Consider the following 23,453-nt stretch of genomic DNA (forward strand, 5'->3'; position numbering starts at 1 on the left):
CCTCTATGTATGATAACATGACATATGTATAAGTTTTAGGATTTACGGAATAAAATAGCATTTATTAGAATTTTCGAAATGTACCGACGCACATTCTGCGTCGTGTCTCCTAAGCACGGCATTCAAAAGTCATTTCCGTTTCGAATGTGTGTTATCAGACAGGGTTGGGTAACATGAATATCATTTTTTCGATATTTTTTTCAACTATTTCACTGACTCGTAGTTCAAATTTGAACGTAACTGGAAAAATGAAAATAAATAATGTTAATTGCAAAAATATAGCAAACATGTTTCAAATTTTATGAAATTTGAGTATGGAGTTACAAATGGTGAATGTGTAGAGAAGAAAAAATTTGGAGGACAAAAACTAAAAAAAGATAAATTGTTTGTCATGTGTCGCACCCCTGACACGACAAAGTTTGTGTTTGCCGTGTGCCAGCCTCAAACACACGGCAAACCCAGGTTTTGCCGTGTGCCTAACGGCCACACACGGCAAATGTTGACGTCTGGAGGTGGGCGTTAGCGTGGGTTAGTTTTTGCCGTGTGCTCTGTTTTTCCCGTGTGTTGCTCACGGCAAAAGTTTGAGTTCGCCGTGTGCCTGGTGTTTGCCGTGTGCAACACACGGCAAAGGACAGATATACCGTGTGTCTGGCGTTTGCCGTGTGCGTGGATTAGACACACGGCAAACTCGACCTTTGCCGTGTGTTGCTCACGGCAAACGGGCTGACACACTACAAAGGCCGGCTCTCCGGTAGTGAATGAACAGTTATGTAATATATAGTTCAATAGAATCATTAATGTAATGAAGGGTGTGTAACATATAGCTGAACAGAACTATGAGAGCTACAATGGACATAAAAACCATATCGTTGCTTCATTGGTCTTAGGTACTGACTATTGTGATGATGGCAATTACTATTTATTAATGTATGTGACTGACATCTTTTCTTTACCATATCTAATTATGGAGACATGTCTATGGAGCATAGACTAGCTTTTGTTCTTCAAATCGTGGTAGGGCGCCTGATGTTCTAGTTACTATGAAGCTTTCAGGCCTAAGTGTAGCAGTCAAGGCAGATGCTTTTCACATGCTGTCAGGGGTGTGGAAGACCCCTATCGAGAGGTGTTTTATGTGGTTAGGTGGATTTTGACCGTCACAAGGTTTATGGTCTCTCCTCACTTGTTCTTATTGCGTCGTTGTGCTTCTGTCAAAGCTGATTTCCTTGTTCATCATAGCATAAATCTCATGCATATAAATATTAGACAGGTGAATAATATTTTCGAAGGGCTTCCAATTTAAGCTTGAAGTCCACCTGAACCACCTCATGCATATCAATTAAGCATATTTTTGCTGGATTTGGCTCCTGTTGGTAGATTGATTTTTTATGATATATATCAATCAATTTTCTCTAATAATGACATCAATTAAATTATTGGATTACCCGAGTGTGTGATTGGATAACTCGAGTGTTTTAAGGCCTTGTTCAGTTGGCAAAATTTTTAGATTTTGGGTACTATAGCAATTTCGTTTTTATTTGACAAATATTGTCCAATCATGGACTAAATAGATTTAAAGGATTCGTCTCTCAAATTAAAGGTAAAGTGTGTAATTAGTTTTTGTTTTCGTCTAAATTTAATACCCAATGCATGTGCCGCAAGATTCGATGGACTAAATAGACTTAAAGGATTCGTCTCTCAAATAGCATCTTGGAATTTTCTTTTCTACAATTATTAAACAAATTCTAGCATACGCTAGACATATTTGACCTTTTATCTGGTTAATTTTGGGTGTTGTTGGCAGTTTCGTATGTACATGCCTGTATATGTAATTGAATAATATTATAACATTGCAGGGATGTTGAGGAAGCTATAGCATGCTCGAGTCTGACAGCTCGTGAGTTTTCTTTCTTTCTTTTTTTTTGTTGTGTGATTTGTATTATCAAATATTACTGTAGTTACCACAGGCATTGGGTAAATCATTTTTTGGTTGTATGATTTGCATTACCAAATGTCATTATAGCGCTAGCACGGACATTATACTAGTCAACCTAAGGTGAAACAACAATCAGACCCATAAAACAAAAGCATTCAACCTAAACACAAATTTGCCTAAGGCACATCACAGATTGGACGAGGCAAATTCGAGAGAAAACACAAACTAAAATAGCCAAGTGATGCAAAGAAGCTCAGAACTCGTTGAGAAATGAAAATAAATAGCGTGGAAGAAGGAGTTCTGCTCGTATTTTTAGTTCCGTGTGTAATACACGACTATCTACTTGGGCTAATTTCATTGTTGCCCTGGCCCATCTGAGCAGATGCATTCTCTCCTTTTCTTTTCTATAGTGGAACTGAAAGCTCTACTACTCATCGTCTCATGGCCTCATTGGGCTGAAGCTGCATCCCTAGCCTTTCGATACTCATGGGCTGAAGCTACACCGAGGTTTTGACACATCGGAACAGCCTTATTCGTGATGCAAGGAGACGTGCTAAGGTAAAGTTAAATTGTTTTTGAGGACACGTGCTCCCACTTATTTCATGTTAGATTCGTATTGAGAAATATATATATGAATCGAGGTGTGTTTCTCAATGCGAATTTAATGGTAGAGGCAACGAGAACTCTTAATAGAAAAAAAATTGCCTATGATAACTCTGTTACAATGTTAACGGCAGTATTTTGACATCGTTAAAAATTTCCAATAAACACCAGCATAGAAAATCATTTTTCGAGGAGCCTCATTTTTAAAAGTAGAGGTAGCTCTACTAAAATTCGTCTCTAAGAGTAGTTTACGCAGGTTCACTTCTAGAAATCACTAAAACATATATAAGTAATCCGCCTACGTGATAAGTTATTTGCACGATGACAAGCCAAAATGTTGGGCCCATATGCCGATCTTATACCCCCTTATCACCACATGGGCCTAAAATATCGGTGCCATCATCATGCAAACAGCATGCTATGTAAGTAGATTAACTAAGTTAGGACAGTTTCGATGGTCAAAATTATGCATGATTTTCATAAAGCCACGTCAACATTGATACTGCCATTATGGTGCTTTAGGCCTTGTTTAGTTCACCGCAAAAACCAAAAACTTTTCAAGATTCCCCGTCACATCGAATCTTGCGGCACATGCATGAAGCACTAAATATAGACGAAAATAAAAACTAATTGTACAGTTTACCTGTAAATCGCGAGATGAATCTTTTAAGCCTAGTTACTCCATGATTGGACAATGTTTGGCAAATAAAAATGAAAGTGCTACAGTCCCGAAAACCAAAAAGTTTTCAGAACTAAACAAGGCCTTAGACCTAATGTGATACTTTGATCACTCATCTTATTCAAAAAAAATTATACAAATATAGCCAAATTTAAAGTTATTCTTGCAGAGGTTTTATTAATAAACCAAGCCACGATAAAATAAGCGGTATTTATAAGACCAGTCGTCAAATTTGGTGTTAAAAAGGTTAAATATCTTATAATTTAGGATAGATTGAGGTGTTTTTTAAAAACACCTTTGCAGTGTGTATGTAGAAAACATCAAAATGAAGATACTGATGTCCATTACTTTTATCACACCTCTTGAGATATTGGGAACTGGTTCATGCGATGCTTCCTCTCTATCTCTCTCTCTCCCTCCCCGATGCCCGACGTCATCCTCTGTCTCTCTCCCTCCCTGATGCCTGACGTCCTCCCGACGATGATGTAGGCCCTCCTAAAATCATGCGCAGATGCGTCGAAAACACCACTCTCTTGCTCTCGCCATCGCCACTTAGATAAAGGTGACTTTTTTAAATATATTTCGGTGCAGAAGGCAAAACACACACCACGGAGGCTATGAACTTTGCTTCTGCTCGATTGCACGGTTTGACGCACACTAAAGGTGCTTGAATAATAGGGTTCTGTCCTTTCTCCTTTTTAAAACAAGAAATGCTAAACAACACCCATGTGTTTTTTATACATTCCAACACATGAATTTTTCCGTGTCTATGATTTTAGGGCCCACACCTAATTCCTCCCTCACCCTCTTACTCTTCCTCCCCTCCCTTTCTCTCAATGCCCACCACCGCCACACCTGAGTGCCATCGCGCTTGCATGCCGGCGTGCCTGCGCCTCCCTTAGCGCAGTCCCTGACGGCGTCCAACAACAGTGCCTTCGTGCCTGCGCCGGCGCCGGCCACGGCGGCTGTGCCGCTAATCTCCTCCTTCTTATCTATGATATGTGATTGTGCTTGCATAGAAAACTTTTGTAATTTGTCCTTTCATAGACAAAATTATTTCTTGTGATATGTGGTTGTGCTTCCACAAAAAAATTATGATATATTTTTCCATAGAAAAAATTGTTTCTTGTGATATGTAATATGTGATCCGTGGCTGAAGGAAGAAGAAGGCTTGAGGCTGTTGGATCTTCATCTTATGGCTAACAAAATTTTGTGTATTGGAATGCTAAAAAAACGCATGGTTGTTAGGTAGACACTTTTAAAACACTCCTGCCTAATGCTTAGTCCATCTCTCAGTTAAATAACTTTAAGACAAATAATGGGGGCCATAGACAATGGACTTTGCACCAGCCATATACGAGAGTAGTAAAACAGGGACGCCGGCCACCAAACCATGTCGCGCGGTGGATGATGGAGACTGGCCAGGACAAAATAAAATGGCCACCGCCTGCCGCCTGCCGGCCGTTCGCAACCGCCGACGCCGCCGCCGTTGCTATATCCGTCACTAGCCAGTTAGCCACCAACTCGACTGGTCGTCGGTGCAAGTCCAGGCATCCACCACCAACCTACCATGGACGCCAAGCCGCAGAACCTGGGCGGCTCGCTGCCGGTGCCCAACGTGCAAGACCTGGCCGCGCGCCCCGCCGACGAGCTCACGCCGCCCGTGCTGCACCGCTACATCCGCGACGACGCCGACGTCGACGCCGACGCCAACGGCGACGCGGCCGCCTCGGTGCCCGTGGTGGACCTCGCGAGGCTCCTGGACCCGTCGCACGGGGAGCAGGAGGCCGCCAAGCTGAAGGCCGCCTGCGAGGACTGGGGCTTCTTCCAGGTGGTCAACCACGGGGTCCCCGACGCGGTGATCGCCGACGTCAAGGCGGACCTGCAGGGCTTCTTCGGCCTCCCGCTACCCGAGAAGAACGCGGTGGCGCAGGAGCCCGGCGGGATCGAGGGGTACGGGCAGGCCTTCGTCGTCGCCGCCGACCAGAAGCTGGACTGGGCCGACATGCTCTTCCTCTTCACGCAGCCGCCCGAGTACCGGGCCTCGCGCTTCTGGCCGGCGCGCCCCGCCACGTTCGGGGACTCGCTGGACCGCTACTCCGTCGAGGTGCAGCGCGTCGCCGCCGGCCTGCTGGCGGCCATGGCCGCCAACCTGGGCGTGGCGGAGGCGGACGCCCGGAAGCTGACGAGGCTCGCCGGCGCACAGTCCGTGCGGATCAACTACTACCCGCCGTGCCCGGACGGCAGGGTGCTCGGCCTGTCGCCGCACTCCGACGCCGTCGGTCTCACGCTCCTGCTCCAGGTCAGCGCCGCCGTCCCGGGGCTGCAGATCAGGCGGCGCGGCGCGTGGGTCAGCGTGGACCCCGTCCCGGGGGCGCTGGTGGCCAACGTCGGCGACGTCGTCGAGGTGCTCACCAACGGGAGGTACAAGAGCATCGAGCACCGGGCGGTGGTCAGCGCCACCCATCACCGGGTGTCCATCGCCGCCTTCCACTCCGCCAAGTTCGGCGGCACGTACGCGCCGCTGGAGGAGACGACGATGGTACACGGCGAGCCGGCGAGGTACAAAACCATAAGCGTCGAGGACTACGTCCGGCTGCTGCTGTCTTGTAAGCTTGAGGGAAAGAACATCATGGACGCCATGAAGATCAATCCCCCTGAACTGCAGTGACAACATGAATTTCTCAAATTTCAAACAATGGAGCCTGCTGCAATATATATACATGCAGATTTGTGTTCTTGTCGTCGTCTCTGCTTGTTGTTTCGTATCATCTAGATCTGTGCAAGACAGGATTGCTCTAAGCATCTTGGTCAAGTAAACCATGAATGTACATGTTCCGATTTGAAGGGACTCGTTCTTTCAGTTTATTCATAATATGCAAATCCTAGTCCTTGGGCCTGAAGCAAGTATGGGCCGAATAGCAGGCCCATCAGGCAGTTATTACAAGATATTTGTGTCCGATATATTTTATTTGTGCTGTTCCGTTCTCCTCCGGGCCTGTATAGTTCCAAAAATTTTACAAAGTTTTTAAAACTTTTCATTACATCAAAACTTGTAGTACATGCATGGAGAATTAAATATAGATAAAAAGATAACTAATTGCATATTTTAGCTCTAATTTGTGAGACGAATCTTTGGAGTCTATTTAGTCTATAAATTATTACTAGCAAATATGCCCGTGCGTTGCAACGGGAGAAAAACATCAAATGGTCATAAAAAGTGACATATCTATTTATATTTATAATTTTTATAAAATTTAAAGTCCATAATTTATTTTATTGATAACCATGACATCTATGGTATGAGATAGTTAATATTTACAATATTATGTAGCTTGGAGACATATTTATTTAATAATAAAAATAGATTATATTAAAACATGAGAAGTTTGTTGCTAGCTTTATTTTTTTATTTAGATTAGGATTCCTATAAAATATGATATATCAGCTAAATATATGTAGATTATAAACATATAGGCTTATGAAGTGTTCATATGATATAACAACACATCGTGCAAAGGTAGTGGAAGCATCTTTTTTATATTTTTTACACACTTAAATTGATGCTAAACTATTTAGCTAGCATAAATTTGGGTAAATTAGTAAATCAGTAAGATATGCAGGAATAGTGCTAAAACTTTTACCACAAATCAAGCATCACATTAAATAGGCTTCCATAAAATTTTTATAATAATTAGAGCAAAATAACTATAATTTCAATTTTACCCTAAAAAGCATAGGCAAGCATCTCCAGCAAAAAAATATACTAAAATTTATGATATTTTTTGTTTACTACATGGATCTACATATGTGGAGCTGAACACATTTTGTTTTGTAATTTTTAGATTTTTCTATAAATTTCTACGCATTTATTAATTTTCAGCCGATATAAAGAATAAAAGAAAAGTAAATTAATAGGACAAACACTTTGCACCTATTTTTTATTTACTGTATGGATCTACATATGTGGAGCTGAACAAAATTTGTTTTGTAATTTTTAGATTTTCTATGAATTACTACGCATTTATTAATTTTTAGCTAAACTAAAGAATAAAAGAAAATAAAATTAATAGGATATAGGAGATTTTGCATTGGGAACCCTGAAAAAAATTTATTTTCTTTTCGCTCTTCTAGCTAGCAACTCTAAGAGCGATAGAAAATGTAAAAGGAGATTTTGCATTGGGAACCCTAGAAAATATTCTATTTTCTTTTTCTCTCTTACAAGTGTTAAAGGAACGGAGAGACCGATTCCGGACGAGACGGGGCAGAAGAAATTTTTGAGGGACTGAATTTTTCATAATTTATTAGTAGATATATATAGGTATAAATATAGATGTATAGATATAGATAATTTTTTTTTCTTTTGCAATGACATGCTCCAAATGTGGACTAATAATGGGCCTCTAGCACTCAGCTCATCTGGGCACTCAAATGTTGGCCCAAATACAGGCCCATGCAATACATTCACACGCGCCAGCCCATCTGCATCGGCTCTGCCTTTTCTTTCTTGCGGACCAATACGAGACACGGAGGCGAAGGGTGGTCGGAGTCGGGAAGGCGTCGGCGGCAGCTCTGCTCGGTCGCGGCGCTTGTGGGAGCAGAGAAGAGGCTAGGACTCCGAAGGCAGAAGAATATTTTGGTAGACAAAATTTTTCACAATTTAGTACTAGGTATAGATATAGATATACACATGCAAACAAAAGTGCTACAACCAAAACAAAAAAAAAGAACTAAATAGCCCATTCCTCCTAGGGACTCTTGCCCGGCGGGCGCACGCTCAGAATGATGTTGACACACACGCGCTGGGAGCCAACAGCAACGCGCGCATGTTGTCATCTGTGGATCCTGAAGCAGTTTTCGTTCTTTCTTCTCGTGTCTAGTTGTAGCTCTACTTCCTTCCTTCCTTCTCATGTCTGATTTTAGCCTAGTTTTGTTTCTTCCTTCTCGTATCTAGTCTCTACTTTATACGAGTTGAATTACAAAACTATACGGATAATACGTGCTGAATTGGCCCAATTGCCATTTTATATTTCTCCTACGTACCTAGATTCACGGCCCAACATTTGAATTTTATAAGCTTTTTATTTCTCTTTCGAGATAGCGGAAACGTGGGAGATGAAACGGACGGGAGAATGGTTTCACATCTCTATGGATGCAAAACAAGTATATACAAAGTTAATATTATCTCATTTTATGCTCCATAAAAATTTTTGCGAGCTTATTCGAGTTCAAATTCAGGAACTTTATACTACCATATTTAAAAACTTTGTATTTTTAAGATTTAAAATTTTGTAATTTCAAACTTAAATTTTAAATTCAGGAATTTTATACTAGCACATTTAAAACTTTCTACTTTAAAATTTAAAACATCGCAATTTTAAATTTTATTTTTAAGGTTTAGGAACTTTATACTAGCATATTTAAAACTTTGTATTCAAGCTTCAAAATTTATAATTTTAAACTTAAATTTTAAATTCAGGAATTTTATACTAGCATATTTAAAACTTTGTAATTTTAAATTTTATTTTAAGATTTAGGAACTTTATACTAGCATATTTAAAACATTGTATTTCTAACTTAAAAACTTGTAATTTCGAACTTTACACTTTAAATTTAGGAATTTTGTATTGGCATGTTTTAAGATTCAAAACTTTCTAATTTAAAATTTTATTTTAAAATTTACGAACTTTATACTAGCACATTTAAAACTGTGTACTTCAAGCTTTGAAACCTTACAATTTTAAGATTTAATTTTAAATTGAAGAACTTATACTAGCATATTTAAAACTTTCCACTTTAAGATTTGAAATTTTATACTTTTAGTTTTTTTTTTAAAAAAAATCAGGAACTTTATACTAGCATATTTAAAAATTTATACTAGTACATTTAAAACTTTATACTAGCACATTTAAAACCTTGTATTTCAAACTTTGAAACTTGTAAATTTAAAACCTTACACTTTAAATTTAGAAACTTCATACTACCACGTTTTTATCTTTTACTTTAAGATTCAAAACTTTGTAATTTAACATTTTATTTTAAAATTTAGGAACTTTATACTAGCACATTTAAAACTTTGTATTTCAAGTTTTGAAATCTTATAGTTTCAAACTTTATTTTTAAAATTCAGGAACTTTATACTAGATATTTAAAACTTTCTACTTTAAAATTTAAAAATTTATACTAGCACATTTAAAATTTTGTATTTAAAACTTTGAAAATTGTAATTTCAAATTTCAAACTTTGTAAATTTAGAAACTATATACTAGAACATTTTAAACTTTTTACTTTACGATTTAAAAATTTGTAGTTTTATATTTTATTTTTAAAATTCACAAAATTTATACTAGCGTATTTAAAATTTTATATTTCAAGCTTTAAAAATTTTGTAACACTCCAAGTTTTGAAACTTTGTACTATAATATTAAAACTTTATACTCCTAAGTTTAAAACTTTATCATAACGAAAATTGTTTTGAAACATATCCAACATTGATATACTTTTATAGATCTCATCATAACAAATGTAATGGTGCAAAAATTAGATACTTGACAAAAAAATTATCATATTTTAAAGTTTTGTGTACCATATGCATATTTCGTATAAACGGGATCAGACATAGATCAGAAATGTGCATGCGCCTCCCGCCCCTCCCATGCGTCCACCCTCCATGATCAGTGACAGGGAAAGAAAGAAAACAAACCTAGAACGGAAAGTGGATACCCAAAATAGAAAGTGGATATGTACTACTTATAGATGTAAAAGAAAACAGAGCTAAAATAGAAAGCGTGCATGTGACTGGCGCACACATGCTGATTAATGTTTGGGGCCCCTCCTCTCAGCCCTACCCCCTCGCACTCGCTGACACTCTACTCCATGGCAAGTCTATCCTCTTTCCCCTATCTCTCCATTGGTCCTCCTCTTTCCCCTATATACTACAAGAAACTTGTTAATCCGTGCGATTTTTTTATAACAAATTCACATTTCGTCATTGATAGATGCAATCTGTGACGATAATTTTTATTTCGTCATGGATATTGCCCAATGGATATTTTTAGCCCGCTATCTCAGGACGATTTTATTAGAATCGTCATAGTGTATGATTTTAAATTCGTCATACTGTAGTTAGCCTAAAACAATCGGACTGCTATCATATGTTTGTGGCAAAGAAAAAAATAAAAATGTGTTTGCAAAAACATTCAAACCCAAATGATGATTTGTTAAATTTTTTGAACTAGGTAATTTTGTTACTTTGTTGCATGTATTTGGTGCATATGGTAAACCTAAAAATATGATGCATATATAGGATGTGCGTATGATGTGATTCTAACTCTATTTTATTTGTTTGCTGATGTTTTGTGACCACAGCGGCGTGGCCCATTCAATCGTGCTCAGCAAGGCCAAATGGGAGTCGAACCCAGCACAAACACAAAAAAAACAAACATATATACCACCGCACCACCTGTTCACTCATGGTTGAGTAGTATTCTATTTTACTTTTGTCCATTACGGCAAGGGGCAAGGGCACAGGGCCCAGTGGCCCAGTAAGATACCGTGATGGCTTTTGTTCTGTTCCCAGTTCCTCACGATGTGGACGGCGACTGTGTCAAGTCAGCTCGTGCTTCCCCTCACTATTCCCCAATCCAGCAAACCCTAAACTCGCCTCTCCGTTCTTGCTCGGCTCTAGCGAGCGGTGGTGCTCGACATCGACGAGCGGCAGCAGCCGCCAGGGCGGGCGGACGGCAACCGGGGCGGGGCCTCCTGCTGGGCGGTCACAGGAGCGGCGGCATGGCAGATCTGCAGAGCAGCGCTACCGCGGCCGGGCAGCGGGGACTGCAACCTGCTAGGCCTGCCGAGGGACGCCAGGACAATGCCGCCGACCCGCCGTGCAAGCAAGCAGTGGAGGTGAGGGACGACCACCGCAAGTAAGCAGCGGCCTGCGTGCAAGCAAGCAGCAGCTCTGTAGCTGAGCTGAGCAGCAGCGCAGCACCAGGCCACTTGGACGACCAAGAGCTCGAAGGTGAGGGATTTCCCAATTAGCTCCTCCACTTTTTTCTGATCTTGTAGGTCATCTATTACTTTGCTAGAAGTTTAATAATTTTAAAGCATATTGGACATTTTTGATGGTATGTAGGTAGTAACAGTAGCATTTGTTTTTCAGCAGGCACACAAAAGGCAAGCCTGGAAATCGGGATTTCAGAAAAGTTTGCTGGTTTCTACTTCAACTGGTATGTCTTGGTTTCTACTTCAACTAGTATGTCTTGATTTATGATAAGTCTGATTGGGATTAAGGTGATATTGCCTTGCTCTTTTGTTTTGTTAATTTCAGTAGCAATAGTGGCATCGATGGCAGGATAAAATTCCATTCTCTTTGTTTGTCTACTAGTAAAATCTATCAAGTGTTAGCTTAAAAGTTGAAATTTTAGAGCTACAGATGAATGACTGCTCCATGTGTATGTATCTTGATGGTTCCTGTTAGAAGAAAGGACATGTATTTCTTTGCTGTAAACTACAGCAGAAATTTCTTGAACTGAAACTGACAGCCCATCTACTACTTTGCTAGTAGTAGTTAAGATTGAAAAGTCATTTGCTTTGTGAGGGTGACAAATATGAAATGATTTTTCTGTCAGATTGGTTTGATACATGCTAGTTTGCTGCTGCTGTTACTGTCTTCTAAATCACCAAGCAGTAGTGTTATATTATCTTGTCATTGCAGTGATATTTGTTCTTGGAATCACCATTTGATTGAACATTTCTTTTTCATGGTTTTCAGGAAAGGAATTGGTGGATAAACAATATGAAGAAGTGCTTGATGAAAGAGCATTATTCGAGCATCATTCTACCGAGGCGGCTGCATTGATTATTTGCTTATTTGCGGCATGGTGGAGAGACAATATTGGCTATTTGAATTAGTGTTTTTTTAAATTGCCTCATCATCAATGTGTAAACCTTGTGTATATAAACATATTTACCAAAATAGTTGTAAATCTATAATTTGAAATGCAATAAAGAATTGTCAAATATTTCATATTTGTCATTCATAAAAGTTTGGGATTTCCTACAACAAATATAGATGGGCTATCTAGTGATATAAGTATCCATGTCATCATCCACGTAAACAGTCTAGATGATGTGGCAATTCATTTGTGACGATTTAGAACTGTCAAAGGTAATGGGTTTGGGTTGGGCTAACTAGGTCTTGGGCTCAACTGTGACGGTTTGAGATCGTCACAGATTTTGTTAATCTATGACATTTTTGTGAAAATCGTCACGGAGGTTAATCCATGACGCTCAATAGGTGACGTTCTTTGAAACCGTCACAAACGCTACATAGTGACGAATTTTTTGTGATCTGTGACGGAAATTTTTCATCATGGATTAACATATTCCTTGTACCCCTTACATCTGGCTATGCGTGAGAGTAATGGAGCCATAAGCATCACTATTGCTCTTTATCTCATTCTCTACTGCTCTCTCACCACCACTAACCACGCAATTGTCGTCCACTGCATTGAGCCCCACCCTTTCACGGAGTCTTCCCTACCTTCAAGAACCCCTAGAGATGAGTTCTCTATTGCCTCCTGTCTTCCCGTGGTTTTTCCAAAGCCAACCGAGGCTTTTATGCCATTTTAATCTCTGGAGAGCTCCCCACTACCCTTCGCGTCGCTCCTCACTGGAGTAACTGTTTGGGCCAGCATATGCCCCCAACTCCCTATAGTCATTGTAGACGGTATTTATGCCTTGTTTTTCACTATCATAACCGTCAACATTTCACTCATATTGGGAAGAATCCACTAGACAAGTAGTGACATAGATACAAATAACATGGTTCCACATGTCATTATTTGGATGAAGGTGGTCGATTAGGTACTTTTTAGGGTCTTAGAGCTCAAAATGAAAGAAGTAGCAAGACTACAAGTTTGCTACATAAATTTCAACATCACATAAGCATAGAGCAAGAGAAATGGAGCAAGGCTGACACCCTGGCCCCACAATGAGGGGGTCGCCTGACCCCCACCCTATGGGCCCAGTCAGTGTCAAGCTGGCACAATCGATGCTAACCTCCCTAAGCTAAGTCCCAACCCTTGGATCACAAGTACAACTCAAACAATAATCAAGGAGCAAAGTACAAGGATCAATGGGCCCTTAACACAGTAACCAAAGCAAATCAACAGATGGCACTCTCGATGACAAGCGGAGACAGCAGGAGAAGGAAGCTGGTGGGACCACCCTAACATAAGGGGATCAGCCGATTAGAGCATGTATCTTAGGAAGAAAGACTACACTTGTAGCTTTAGTGTGAGAATAGAGAGAAGAGAGTGAGGAGTTCCAAGGAGGAGTCCTGGCCTATTAGGAGCTTCTCCAAGGTGCGCCTCAGCAGATGCGAGTCTTCCTATAAGTCTTACATTTGAGTCTTTTATAGCATTTAATATTTTAATCTAGTTCTTTGCGTATAAATCATCTTACTGTGTGCACTGTTTTACTCTGGTAAATTACTCGAAGCATTAGCTACACTTAGAGTAATAAGATTAGTGTAGACGTGGTGTCTAGACTACATATTATCAGTGTGGGCTGCTTGTCACACTACAAGACACCTACAGCGAGAGTGATTGACCTCTCTAGGTGGAAAGTTCCTTGTTCGTGTGTTAGGCAAGTTAACTATGGTGAAAGTCGGGATGAGTAGGGTGCCGCCTCGGTAGGGGAGGTGGAAAACCTCTTTAACTCGATCTACCATTTTGGACACTGCCCCTAGTAAGGGAGGAGGTGGTAAACCTCACTTTAGGTAGAGTATCATCACCAAATATTAGTGCTAGTTAGACCTCTCTATACCCAACATTTACCCTTTGTTCACATCCTAGCGATCTTGAACCTAGTTAGTTCACTTCACGTTCCCTGTGGAAATCACGATACTTGGAATACTCCGGGTGAACGAAGGCTACATTGACTACCGTACACTTGCGATATAACCGTTTGCCACTTTTGGTGTCAACAGTCATCCGATCCCTACCCAGCCATTACAATTACATATCCATTTAATCTCATTAATCGGTCCACCGCGGATCTGTGGATAAGGTCCACCGCTCCGGTCCACCATTGGGTTGCCGCCTCCACCCAATCTCTGCAAGCGCCACCTCACCAATGACCCAATCACCACCGATAGCCGCTATCATATTTGTGAAAATCCCCTCTTTTTCCCCTTTATTAACCTGTCATTCGTTCTCTTTAGAACACTGCTACATGATTGATTTTGGGTGGTGTCACTTTTTTTTTTGCAGAGGCGGGCATTCAGGATGGCTTCCTCGGTTATTCCAAGGCCGGCCGACCACTGAGCGGTCGCCTTGGTTAATTTAACGGAGGCGGTCGCCGGTCGCCTTATTGTGACCGCCTCGGTTAATCACCCATTAACCGATGCGGTTAATCACTTATTAAGAATTGTGTAGTAGTGGAAAGTATTTCTATTCTTGTTTAGGTCCCTTCCCTTTTTTGACTTTGAAGCCGTCCATACCTCGGTGTAAAATCAATTTTGATGTCTTTTATTTTGAAAACAAGTACCAATTATTCACAAGAATACCACCGGGCCCTATTTAGGGCTTTAGGCTATAATAACTTCTCCGCTATAGTTTCTTGACTCCATGTTTTTTGCATCAATGTGTTCGTAACAATGTGTAAAATATTTATAAAACCTTTTCATTCACCCTATATTTCAAGACTGAGAGAGTAGTACATTTTTTTAAGGAATGAGAGAGTAGTACATGATGGGATGTCTCAAGAACAATTTATACATACCCAATTTATTCGTCAACAAGATTACAATCCGAATGCATTAGTATATTATAAATTTCCGTCACAAATACAAAACAATACACAAGACTTCTGTTACGTTTATATGGCCCAGCGTACACGCTATATACGTACGCAAGACGTATTACATATACGTTTTTTTTTAAGGAACTGGAGGGGCCTTGGCCCCTACAGGAATGTATTACATATACGTTGGCAAAGATCAGATGCTGGCTTATTTCATGGACGACCGGAATTCCGGATCAGAGCGCGCGCGTGTGGTGCCATTTACGAGGCGAAGGAGGTGAAGCCGCCGGCGTCAGCGCCACCGCCGGCACGGCGGAACCGTGAGACGGCGCAGTCCGTGGCGAAGAGCCCCGATGAGCGGTACTTGTCGGCGCCGCCCATGACGGGCATCTTGGCGCTGATGTCGAGCTTGTTGACGTAGTCCGGGCGGTAGGTCTGTCCGAGCACGCCGTCGACGTCCTTGGTCAGGCCGCCGTGGAACTGGTAGGAGACGTCGAGGTGCACGAGCGAGTCCTTCCCCGTCTTGCCGTAGGCGTGGACGCGTGAGTCCTCGTCGGTGATGGGCACGGCGTTGGCGGAGATGGCGAACGCGCCGTCGAGCTCGACGACGACGGCGTTGGCGGCGGCGTCGGTGCGCGTGACGGTCAGCCCCGGCACGGCGCTCGACGCCCACCGCGCGCCCTTGGACGGCTCGACGTCGACGGGCTCGCCGTCCAGCGCCACCACCACGTGGTCCTCGTCCTCGTCCCACTCCGCGGCCCTGCGCGCGCCCACGTAGAGCCTGTGGCTGTGGGTGCCGTCGCCGGCGCCGAAGGTGACGCCGAGCGCCTGCACCCAGGTGAAGTCGCGGCCGGAGTCGGCGTTGTGGTTGCCCATGAACCGCGCGTTGATGTGGAGGCGGTCGTCGGAGACGAGGCAGAAGCTCTCGTCCTTCTTGCCGTGGAAGTAGAAGGTGTTGCCGTCGGCGCCCGTGAACCGCGGGTCGCCGCACGAGGTGCCCGGCATCAGATCACACACTGACGACATCACCGGACAAGATGAGAGTTAGTTCATCATGAAATCTGCGACGACGCCAGAAAATAGTGGAATATATATATATATATATATATATATATATATATATATATATACACACGGTAGCGCTATTCTACACCCTAGCAAGCCAAATTTAAGCAGAAAAAATACTGAGCAGTACTGAACATCGTTCAGTATCATCCAACACTACACTCAGGACCACAAAATACTGAAAAATACTGAAACACGGGTACTGAACAATACTGAAATTTATTATGTATAACACTTTGGTGTAGAATAGTATTCTACACCTAGGGTGTAGAATAGCACTTATATATATATATATATATATATATATATATATATATATATATATATATATATATATATATATATATATATATATATATATATAATATAATATAAAACACTTACTGCAGAAGGTGAGGCAGTAGGCGCAGTAGGCGAGGCACTTGTTGGGGCAGCGAGCAGGGCACTTGACGTAGCAGGAGGCGCCCCAGTCGGTGGTGCAGGTGATCTCGTAGTTGCGCTTGTGGTGCCTGTTGGCGACGACGGTGGTGAACTTGCCATTGCGAGGGGGCTTCTTGGGGTCCCCCGGCGTCGACGTCCTCTGGGGCTGCTTGCTGGGCTTCCGGGAGACAAACTGCGCCGACGCCGACGACGACAGCGCCAGCAACGCCACCAGCAGCAGAGCGGCAATGGCTCCTCCACGGATGGCCATTGCTGCTAGCTGGACCTACTAGGACCGGTAGAGGTGAGTGAGTGTAGCCAAGCTGTAGACGACAGAGATGATGGCTGGCTGGAGATGGGGATGAATTTGTGTTGTGTGCTCTCTGACGACCATGGAGTCTTATATATGATCGAGGCGTGGCTTTTCGAGGGGCTGGATGGATTGGATTGGAGGTGAAGTGGCTTGAGAGGCAAGTGGCGTAGTAGGCGGCAAAGTGAGAGTGCAGGCGTGCATATTCGTCGTCGTTCGCCCAGCGGCCGGAATTAAGGGGTCGTCGTCTCACGGCGATCGAGCTCAAGGTGGAAATGATGGCACGTATGTCGTCGTCGTCGTAGCCGACTAGCTGTACGCGGCAGCCGGCAAAGCTACTGTGCATGTTACTGGTATGATATATACCGTGCGCTACGCAACGTACGTGTAGTATATGCAGTCTCGGCTAGTCCAGCTTTTTCTTTCTCTGAGATGACGAGGATGGGATGAGTTGACTTGCATAAGTCATAAAGGGCATTTTAATTTTTTTACTCTAATATTTCATAGCGTTATTTCTGAGACTATCACATTAACTAGCTTATAATAAAATCTAGATAAAACAACAATTCTTAATATATTGTTTCATTTTGTTGTTTTATATAAACTGTCCATATAACATTAACTACATACATGGCCACATGGGTAATTAGTGCCATATTTCTAGCTAAAAACATCCGCAGGGTTATCAGGGTCAGTTCACTACATGATATATTTTTTTTTTTTGAACTTTAGTCGTAGTGTTTTGCTAAAGGTTTTATAAATTTTATCTGGATTAACTGAGCCCAATAAATTAAACCCTCTAAAGTCTCCCTTTGGAATAATGTAGATTGAGAAAACTGAGCCAATCTAAGTTAGTTCTTGACTCCCTTCTTGAAAATGTTGTCATATCATAAAAAATGCCTATGTGAAACCAACTGCCCGTCTTTAGGAATCAACAATTTCTAAAGGCACCAATCTCTAGTAATCATTTTACATAATTTGATTTAGAACTTCGAAAGTTAACTACCACATATTACTACATCACTACCGGGTCTAAACCCAGCATCAATCCGGGAGTGACAAGTGATAAAAAGAAAATGTGGTCCGTGAACTTATACTAAGTATTTGATCTTATAAACCATTTCAACTTGTGAGGACTTAAAATAGAATTCCCAGGTCCTAAATTTCATATGAAAAGTAGTAAACTATAAAGATGTAAATCTCGTTAGGTACTGTAACTTTGATTTATCATTTTCTCGATCCATCCGATGTCATTTTTTAGAAACTTCAAAATATTGAATTTCAAACTATGAAAACTTTAAATAACATTTTTGTGTGATTTCAAAATGTAGAGGTCATAACAACAAATTTGCAGATTTTTTTGGTACTATAACTTTAATATAAAGTTTGTCTTCATATGACTTTATTTATAAAAGTTAAAAACTTTACTATGCTCCACCTATTTTTACAGACTGGCTAAATTGTTAACCGCCTCTATAAATCTCTCTGAGATGGCATGAAAATAAGGCTGAACCACCTCTAAAAATGCTATTTTAAAGATAGTTCAGCTTGCCAGCTATCTCCAAAAATCAATCTATAGAGACAGGTCAGGTAAGAAACTATTTTTAGAGGTAGATTCTAATAAAGCTACCTCTACCACAAAATAGAGATGCCTCTAAAAATGGTTTTTGTAGTAGTGTATATAAGTGTGAGCTTGTGCTGGTTTTTGTGTTGAAGTGTATATAAAAAAAACAAGTCAAAGAAAGAATTGAGGATTCTATTTTTCTACATACTTGGTAAGTCCAGGAAAGGTCAATTTCTAGCATTGTACCAAGTTAAAGTATCTTAATAAGTTTGACTAACTCTACGTAAAAACCACGTCAATATTTATAATATCAAATAAGTATTGGTAGATTATCATGAGATATATATTATTATAGTATACTTATTTATCACCATAAATATTAATATTTTTATCCACATATTTGGTTAAACTTTAGAAATTTTAACTAATAATATTTCTAGAATCACATTCTTTGACCGAGAGGTAGTACATATCAAGCTTGTGTTTTTTTGTTGAAAGTCCAGCCATCTGAAATGAGAAATTTGTGATTCCGCCAAATTCCTAGTCAATAGAAGTCCTTTGCATTTGAAGGAAAAACGATGTAGAGTGTTGACCAAACTAATGTTAGAAAATTGATTATGCTAGGTTTTACTTTCATTCTTGACTAGAATGAGCTAGGGAGGAGGAGTTGACCTTCATGTATATACTACTATGGGATTCGACTAATCTACCGCAAATCTTTGTTACCTAGCATGTCCTAGTGAACTAATTTCCTCTCTGTCCGAAGTCATGCGTATTTGTCTCGTACTAGCGCACACACACACAAACCAAGAACGGGGTACATATAAAAATAATAAATTGGCTGTGCACTTTTTAATTTTGAAACTTCTTATAATTGGGTTAGCCCGCGAAACCATATATATTTAATTTTGTGGGGCGCAAAATCCTATATATGAGTTTGTAGGTTAGAGCAGGTATAACAATGGGCTTTTATAGCCAAGCTAATGCTGATGTGGAGGAGAGAAGAGAGGAGAAAGATGATAGTTTGGCTCTCAGGCTAAGCTCAATACATGTTTCATGAGAATGTCATAAAACTATGCATTGTGAGACTGGCCTCATGTAAGCACCAAGCTGGGCACGGATGCATAGGTAATGATTGGTCCAAATAGCAAGTGTTGTGACAAGGAATAGGAAAGAGAATATATTTTACAGATAAGTATGAGACAACTTATTGTATAACTTATTGGCTCTAATCACTTGGCTTATAGCCAAGCACTTGGCTCTATTATTGACCTTGCTCTTATAGCCCATTTACATCCATTACTACTTACCTATAAGCAACTAAAAGATTGACTAGCAGACACCACAAGCAAAGTTACACCCGACGGCAATACATCGTCACTTAACATTGGAAGAATACCGTCATTTCTTCGTAGAAGGGGGGCAAAAAATCCACACACCACATGCATGCACCGAGTCGACGAGGATTTGAACGTGTAAGCAACTGAGCTGTATCCTCTGTATGTTCACAATGCAACCACACACATCAACCTATCAAATAGGACAAAACATAGTCAATTGAGTGTGGTTATAAGTTGGGCGTATGCGTATCTATCCGTGTTCGATCGAGTGACCCTTCAACTAAACACTTTCTTGTTTCAGATGTAGCGCTGGTGTTCATTTGAGTGACATGCACTCAAAATGCAAGTAAAGAACATGTTGAGCCGTCTGGAGTCGTGCGCGTTTGCTAGTCAAACTAACCCAAATTGGTGGCGCTCGCGTACATGCATGCGCCGGCCGGCTATAGATCAGCGCCATGCACCACACCACCAGCTGAAGCCGGCTGGGCGTCGGCACAGCCGGGAGTAGCACGTTATGTTACGCGCACTAACTTTTTCCTTTCTGAGACTCGTACTAACTGCCTATATTGTATATATGCATGTACACACAAAGAAAAGAAATTATTTCCTTGGCCCTAAAAAATGCTGCTTAGGCTTTGTTTAGTTCGCGATAAATTTTGTGTTTCGCTACTGTAGCATTTTCGGCTTTATTTGGTAATTATTATTCAATTATAGACTAACTAGGCTCAAAAGGTTCGTCTCGCAAATTACAAATAAACTGTGCAATTAATTATCTTTTTTATCTATATTTAATGCTTCATGCATGTGCTGTAAAATTCGATGTGATGGGGAATCTTGAAAATTTTTGAGAACTAAACAAGGCCTTAGTTTTGTAGCCTCTTTTTTTCCCCCGAATTTGCTTATTTCACCCTAAAACGAATTTTCTTTGGTTTCTTGGCCCTTGCGTTGGGCTAACAGTGCCGAAAGCAACAGTTCAGCAACCTACAGTCAGGTCTTTCATGGTATCTACTATCAATAATTTTTCCTAAAATAAATTATAATATTTTTTCAAACATGGAATCATTGTTTTTATATATATTTGTATATGACAACATCACACTTGGACAAACCTTGCAACTTTTATATGTATTTGCATTTTCCCAAAATAATGTTGTCATATGCAAATATATATAAAAAATAATGATGTCATATGCAAAAATAATGTTTTCATATGCCCTTCCGTTACATTTGCATTTCCCAAAATAATATTGTCGTATGAAAATATATAAAGAACAATAATGATTCCATGCATGAAAAATATTGTACCTTATTTTGGTAAAATTATTGATAGTAGGTAGCCTGAAAGACCTCAATAGAACAACCATAGGTCGTTGAACTATTGGTTTCATTCGGGCACAAGGGTAAAAAGGGCCAAGAAACCAAAGGAAATCCATTTTAGGGCCGAATAAACAAGTTCGAGAGAAAAAGGGCGGGCCCTGTTTTGCTGGCTAGAAAAAAGTTGTTGTTGATGCTGATTTATTATGAGAGAAAGATATTGTTCTATAGTTAAAAAGTAATACCGATAAGTTCAAACGAACATAAAGTAAGCAACACTACTTTGTTTAGGGCCAAGAACAACTTTTTTAAAAAAAGGAAAGAGAAAATAGAAGAAGGGCCGGTAGTAAACATGGACCGATCCGCTCCTTATTGGGCCCTCCGCGTGTGGGTGGGGACAACCGAACGAGTTGATTGTATTGGTGATGCAAATGATTCGGCCCAACACATAAACGTGAATTTCAAACGCATGATAGAGGATCTGCTAATAATAATAAGAGTGGCCCTTTAACTTGTCAGCCTGTGCCACTTTGGTCCATGAACTTGCAAACTCGAAAAAGTGACCTCTGAACTTGTCCGCCTGTGCCACTTTGATCCATGAACATGCAAACGCGAAAAAGTGCCCCCTGAACTTATCGACCTGTGCCACCTTGGTCCATGAACATGCAAAAACGAAAATAACACCAGTTGCATGGTATTGTTCTGCCACGTGGCCGCCTCTGGTAGGCCATGCATGGCACCGTTTATGGTGTTGACATCAGCGATGATGTCAGCACTTCTTTTTTAATTTACGAAATTGATATATTTTTATTCGTAGCCTCAAATATATCAAATAATATATCAATTCGTTGCATTTATTAATTAAAAGAGATAATTTTAAAACAAGCAAAAATTATTCGTTTTCTATGTTTCATATTTTTCCTAGGCATAGTACATCATGAAGAGGCTTCACAAAACATTTCATGAATTTAGCATTTCACTAATAATTAGTTATGAAATAAACAAATATTTGTTGACGCGTTGAAAGAGCCTTTACACGCATGGACCAAAGTGGCACAGGCCGACAAGTTCAGGGGTGAAAGGTCCTAATATGGCTAGAGGGGGGGTTGAATAGCCTATTTAAAAAATCTACAAACTCACTAGAGCAAGGAGTTAGTAAATAACAAAGCAAAGCTTTTTGCTCTAGCTCTAAAAGGGTGTTTGCAAGCCACCTACCCAACAATTCTAGTTGCTATGATCACTATGCACACAAGAACTAAGCTACACAAGGCAAAGTAAGCAACTAAACTAATTACACTAGTTTGCGGTAAGTAAAGGATAGGATGAGATATTTATACCACCGTGTAGGGGATGAACCAATCACCAATATAAACAATCAAGCACCGGGAGAATGCCAATCAAACATAATTGAGACACCGATTTTTCTCCCGAGGTTCACGTGCTTGCCGGCACGCTACGTCCCCGTTGTGTCGACCAACACTTGGTGGTTCGGTGGCTAAGAGGTGTAGCACGAACCTCGTCCTCACTAGGACACCACAAGAACCTACCCACAAGTGAGGTAACTCAATGACACGAGCAATCCACTAGAGTTACCTTTCGGCTCTCCGCCGGGGAAGGTACAAGACCCCTCACAATCACCGGGAGATGGCCACGAACAATCACCAACTCGTGCCAATGCTCCTCCGCTGCTCCAAGCCGTCTAGGTGGCGGCAACCACCAAGAGTAACAAGAAAACCGCAGCTAGAACGATCCCCAAGTGCCACTAGATGCAATCACTCAAGCAAATGCACTTGGAATCACTCCCAATCTCACAAAGATGTTTAATCTATGAAGGAGATGAGTGGGAGGTGTTTGCTTAGGCTCACAAGGATGTCAAGTATGCTAGAATGCCAAGAGTGTGAGCCCCAAGCCAGCCAAACACGTATTTATAGCCCCTCAAACAAATAGAGCCGTTGGCTCTTTCACTGGGCGAAATACGGGGTCACCGGACGCTCTTAAAGGGGCACCGGACGCTCAACACCAGCGTCCGGTGCTCCAACGTCAGCCACGTGTCATGCTCGTGTCAGAATCTAACGGTCACCTGCAGTGCACCGGACGCTGAGCAAGTGAGCACCGGACGGTCCGGTGCACACCGGACTCATGCGCAGAGAGCTCTGCAAACTTGCATGTTCACCGGACGCGAGCCACCGGACGCACCCTCAGCGTCCGGTGCTCACCGGACCCATGCGCAGAGAGGGTCGCAAAACGCCCGCACACCGGACGCTAACCACCGGACGCTCAAGCCAGCGTCCGGTGCCTGTCGTCCGGTGCCTAACCCTAACCGAGTCAGGCAGCCTGCACACCGGACGCTCAGACACAGCGTCCGGTGCCTCTGAGCCAGCGTCCGGTGAGTGTTTTCTCAGCGAGAAACACTCCCG

At 41.4% G+C, this 23,453-nt stretch overlaps 2 protein-coding genes and 1 long non-coding RNA gene across 4 annotated transcripts; 2 read left to right on the top strand and 1 right to left on the bottom strand.

Moving 5' to 3' along the window:
* Window positions 4,473-6,066, top strand: LOC8057114 (S-norcoclaurine synthase 1). Its single transcript, XM_002449176.2, has one exon. It carries the CDS (start codon window positions 4,786-4,788, stop codon window positions 5,884-5,886), a length of 1,101 nt encoding a protein of 366 aa, XP_002449221.1. The 5' UTR covers window positions 4,473-4,785; the 3' UTR covers window positions 5,887-6,066.
* On the top strand, window positions 10,792-12,245 carry LOC110435843. 2 transcript variants are annotated; one of them, XR_002453703.1, is made up of 3 exons: window positions 10,792-11,235; window positions 11,377-11,443; window positions 11,989-12,245. It is a non-coding gene; the product is annotated as an uncharacterized LOC110435843 (long non-coding RNA). The 2 variants fall into 2 exon arrangements; XR_002453702.1 differs by having other exon boundaries at window positions 10,793-11,235; window positions 11,380-11,443.
* Window positions 15,015-16,879, bottom strand: LOC8076790. The gene is made up of 2 exons (XM_021461172.1): window positions 16,473-16,879; window positions 15,015-16,039 (listed from the first exon to the last, which is right to left on the bottom strand). The coding sequence occupies exons 1-2, from the start codon at window positions 16,777-16,779 to the stop codon at window positions 15,285-15,287; spliced, it is 1,062 nt and encodes a 353-aa protein (XP_021316847.1). The 5' UTR covers window positions 16,780-16,879; the 3' UTR covers window positions 15,015-15,284.

This window comes from Sorghum bicolor, chromosome 5 (genome assembly GCF_000003195.3).
Source record: "Sorghum bicolor cultivar BTx623 chromosome 5, Sorghum_bicolor_NCBIv3, whole genome shotgun sequence".
In the NCBI taxonomy this organism is placed as follows: domain Eukaryota; kingdom Viridiplantae; phylum Streptophyta; class Magnoliopsida; order Poales; family Poaceae; genus Sorghum; species Sorghum bicolor.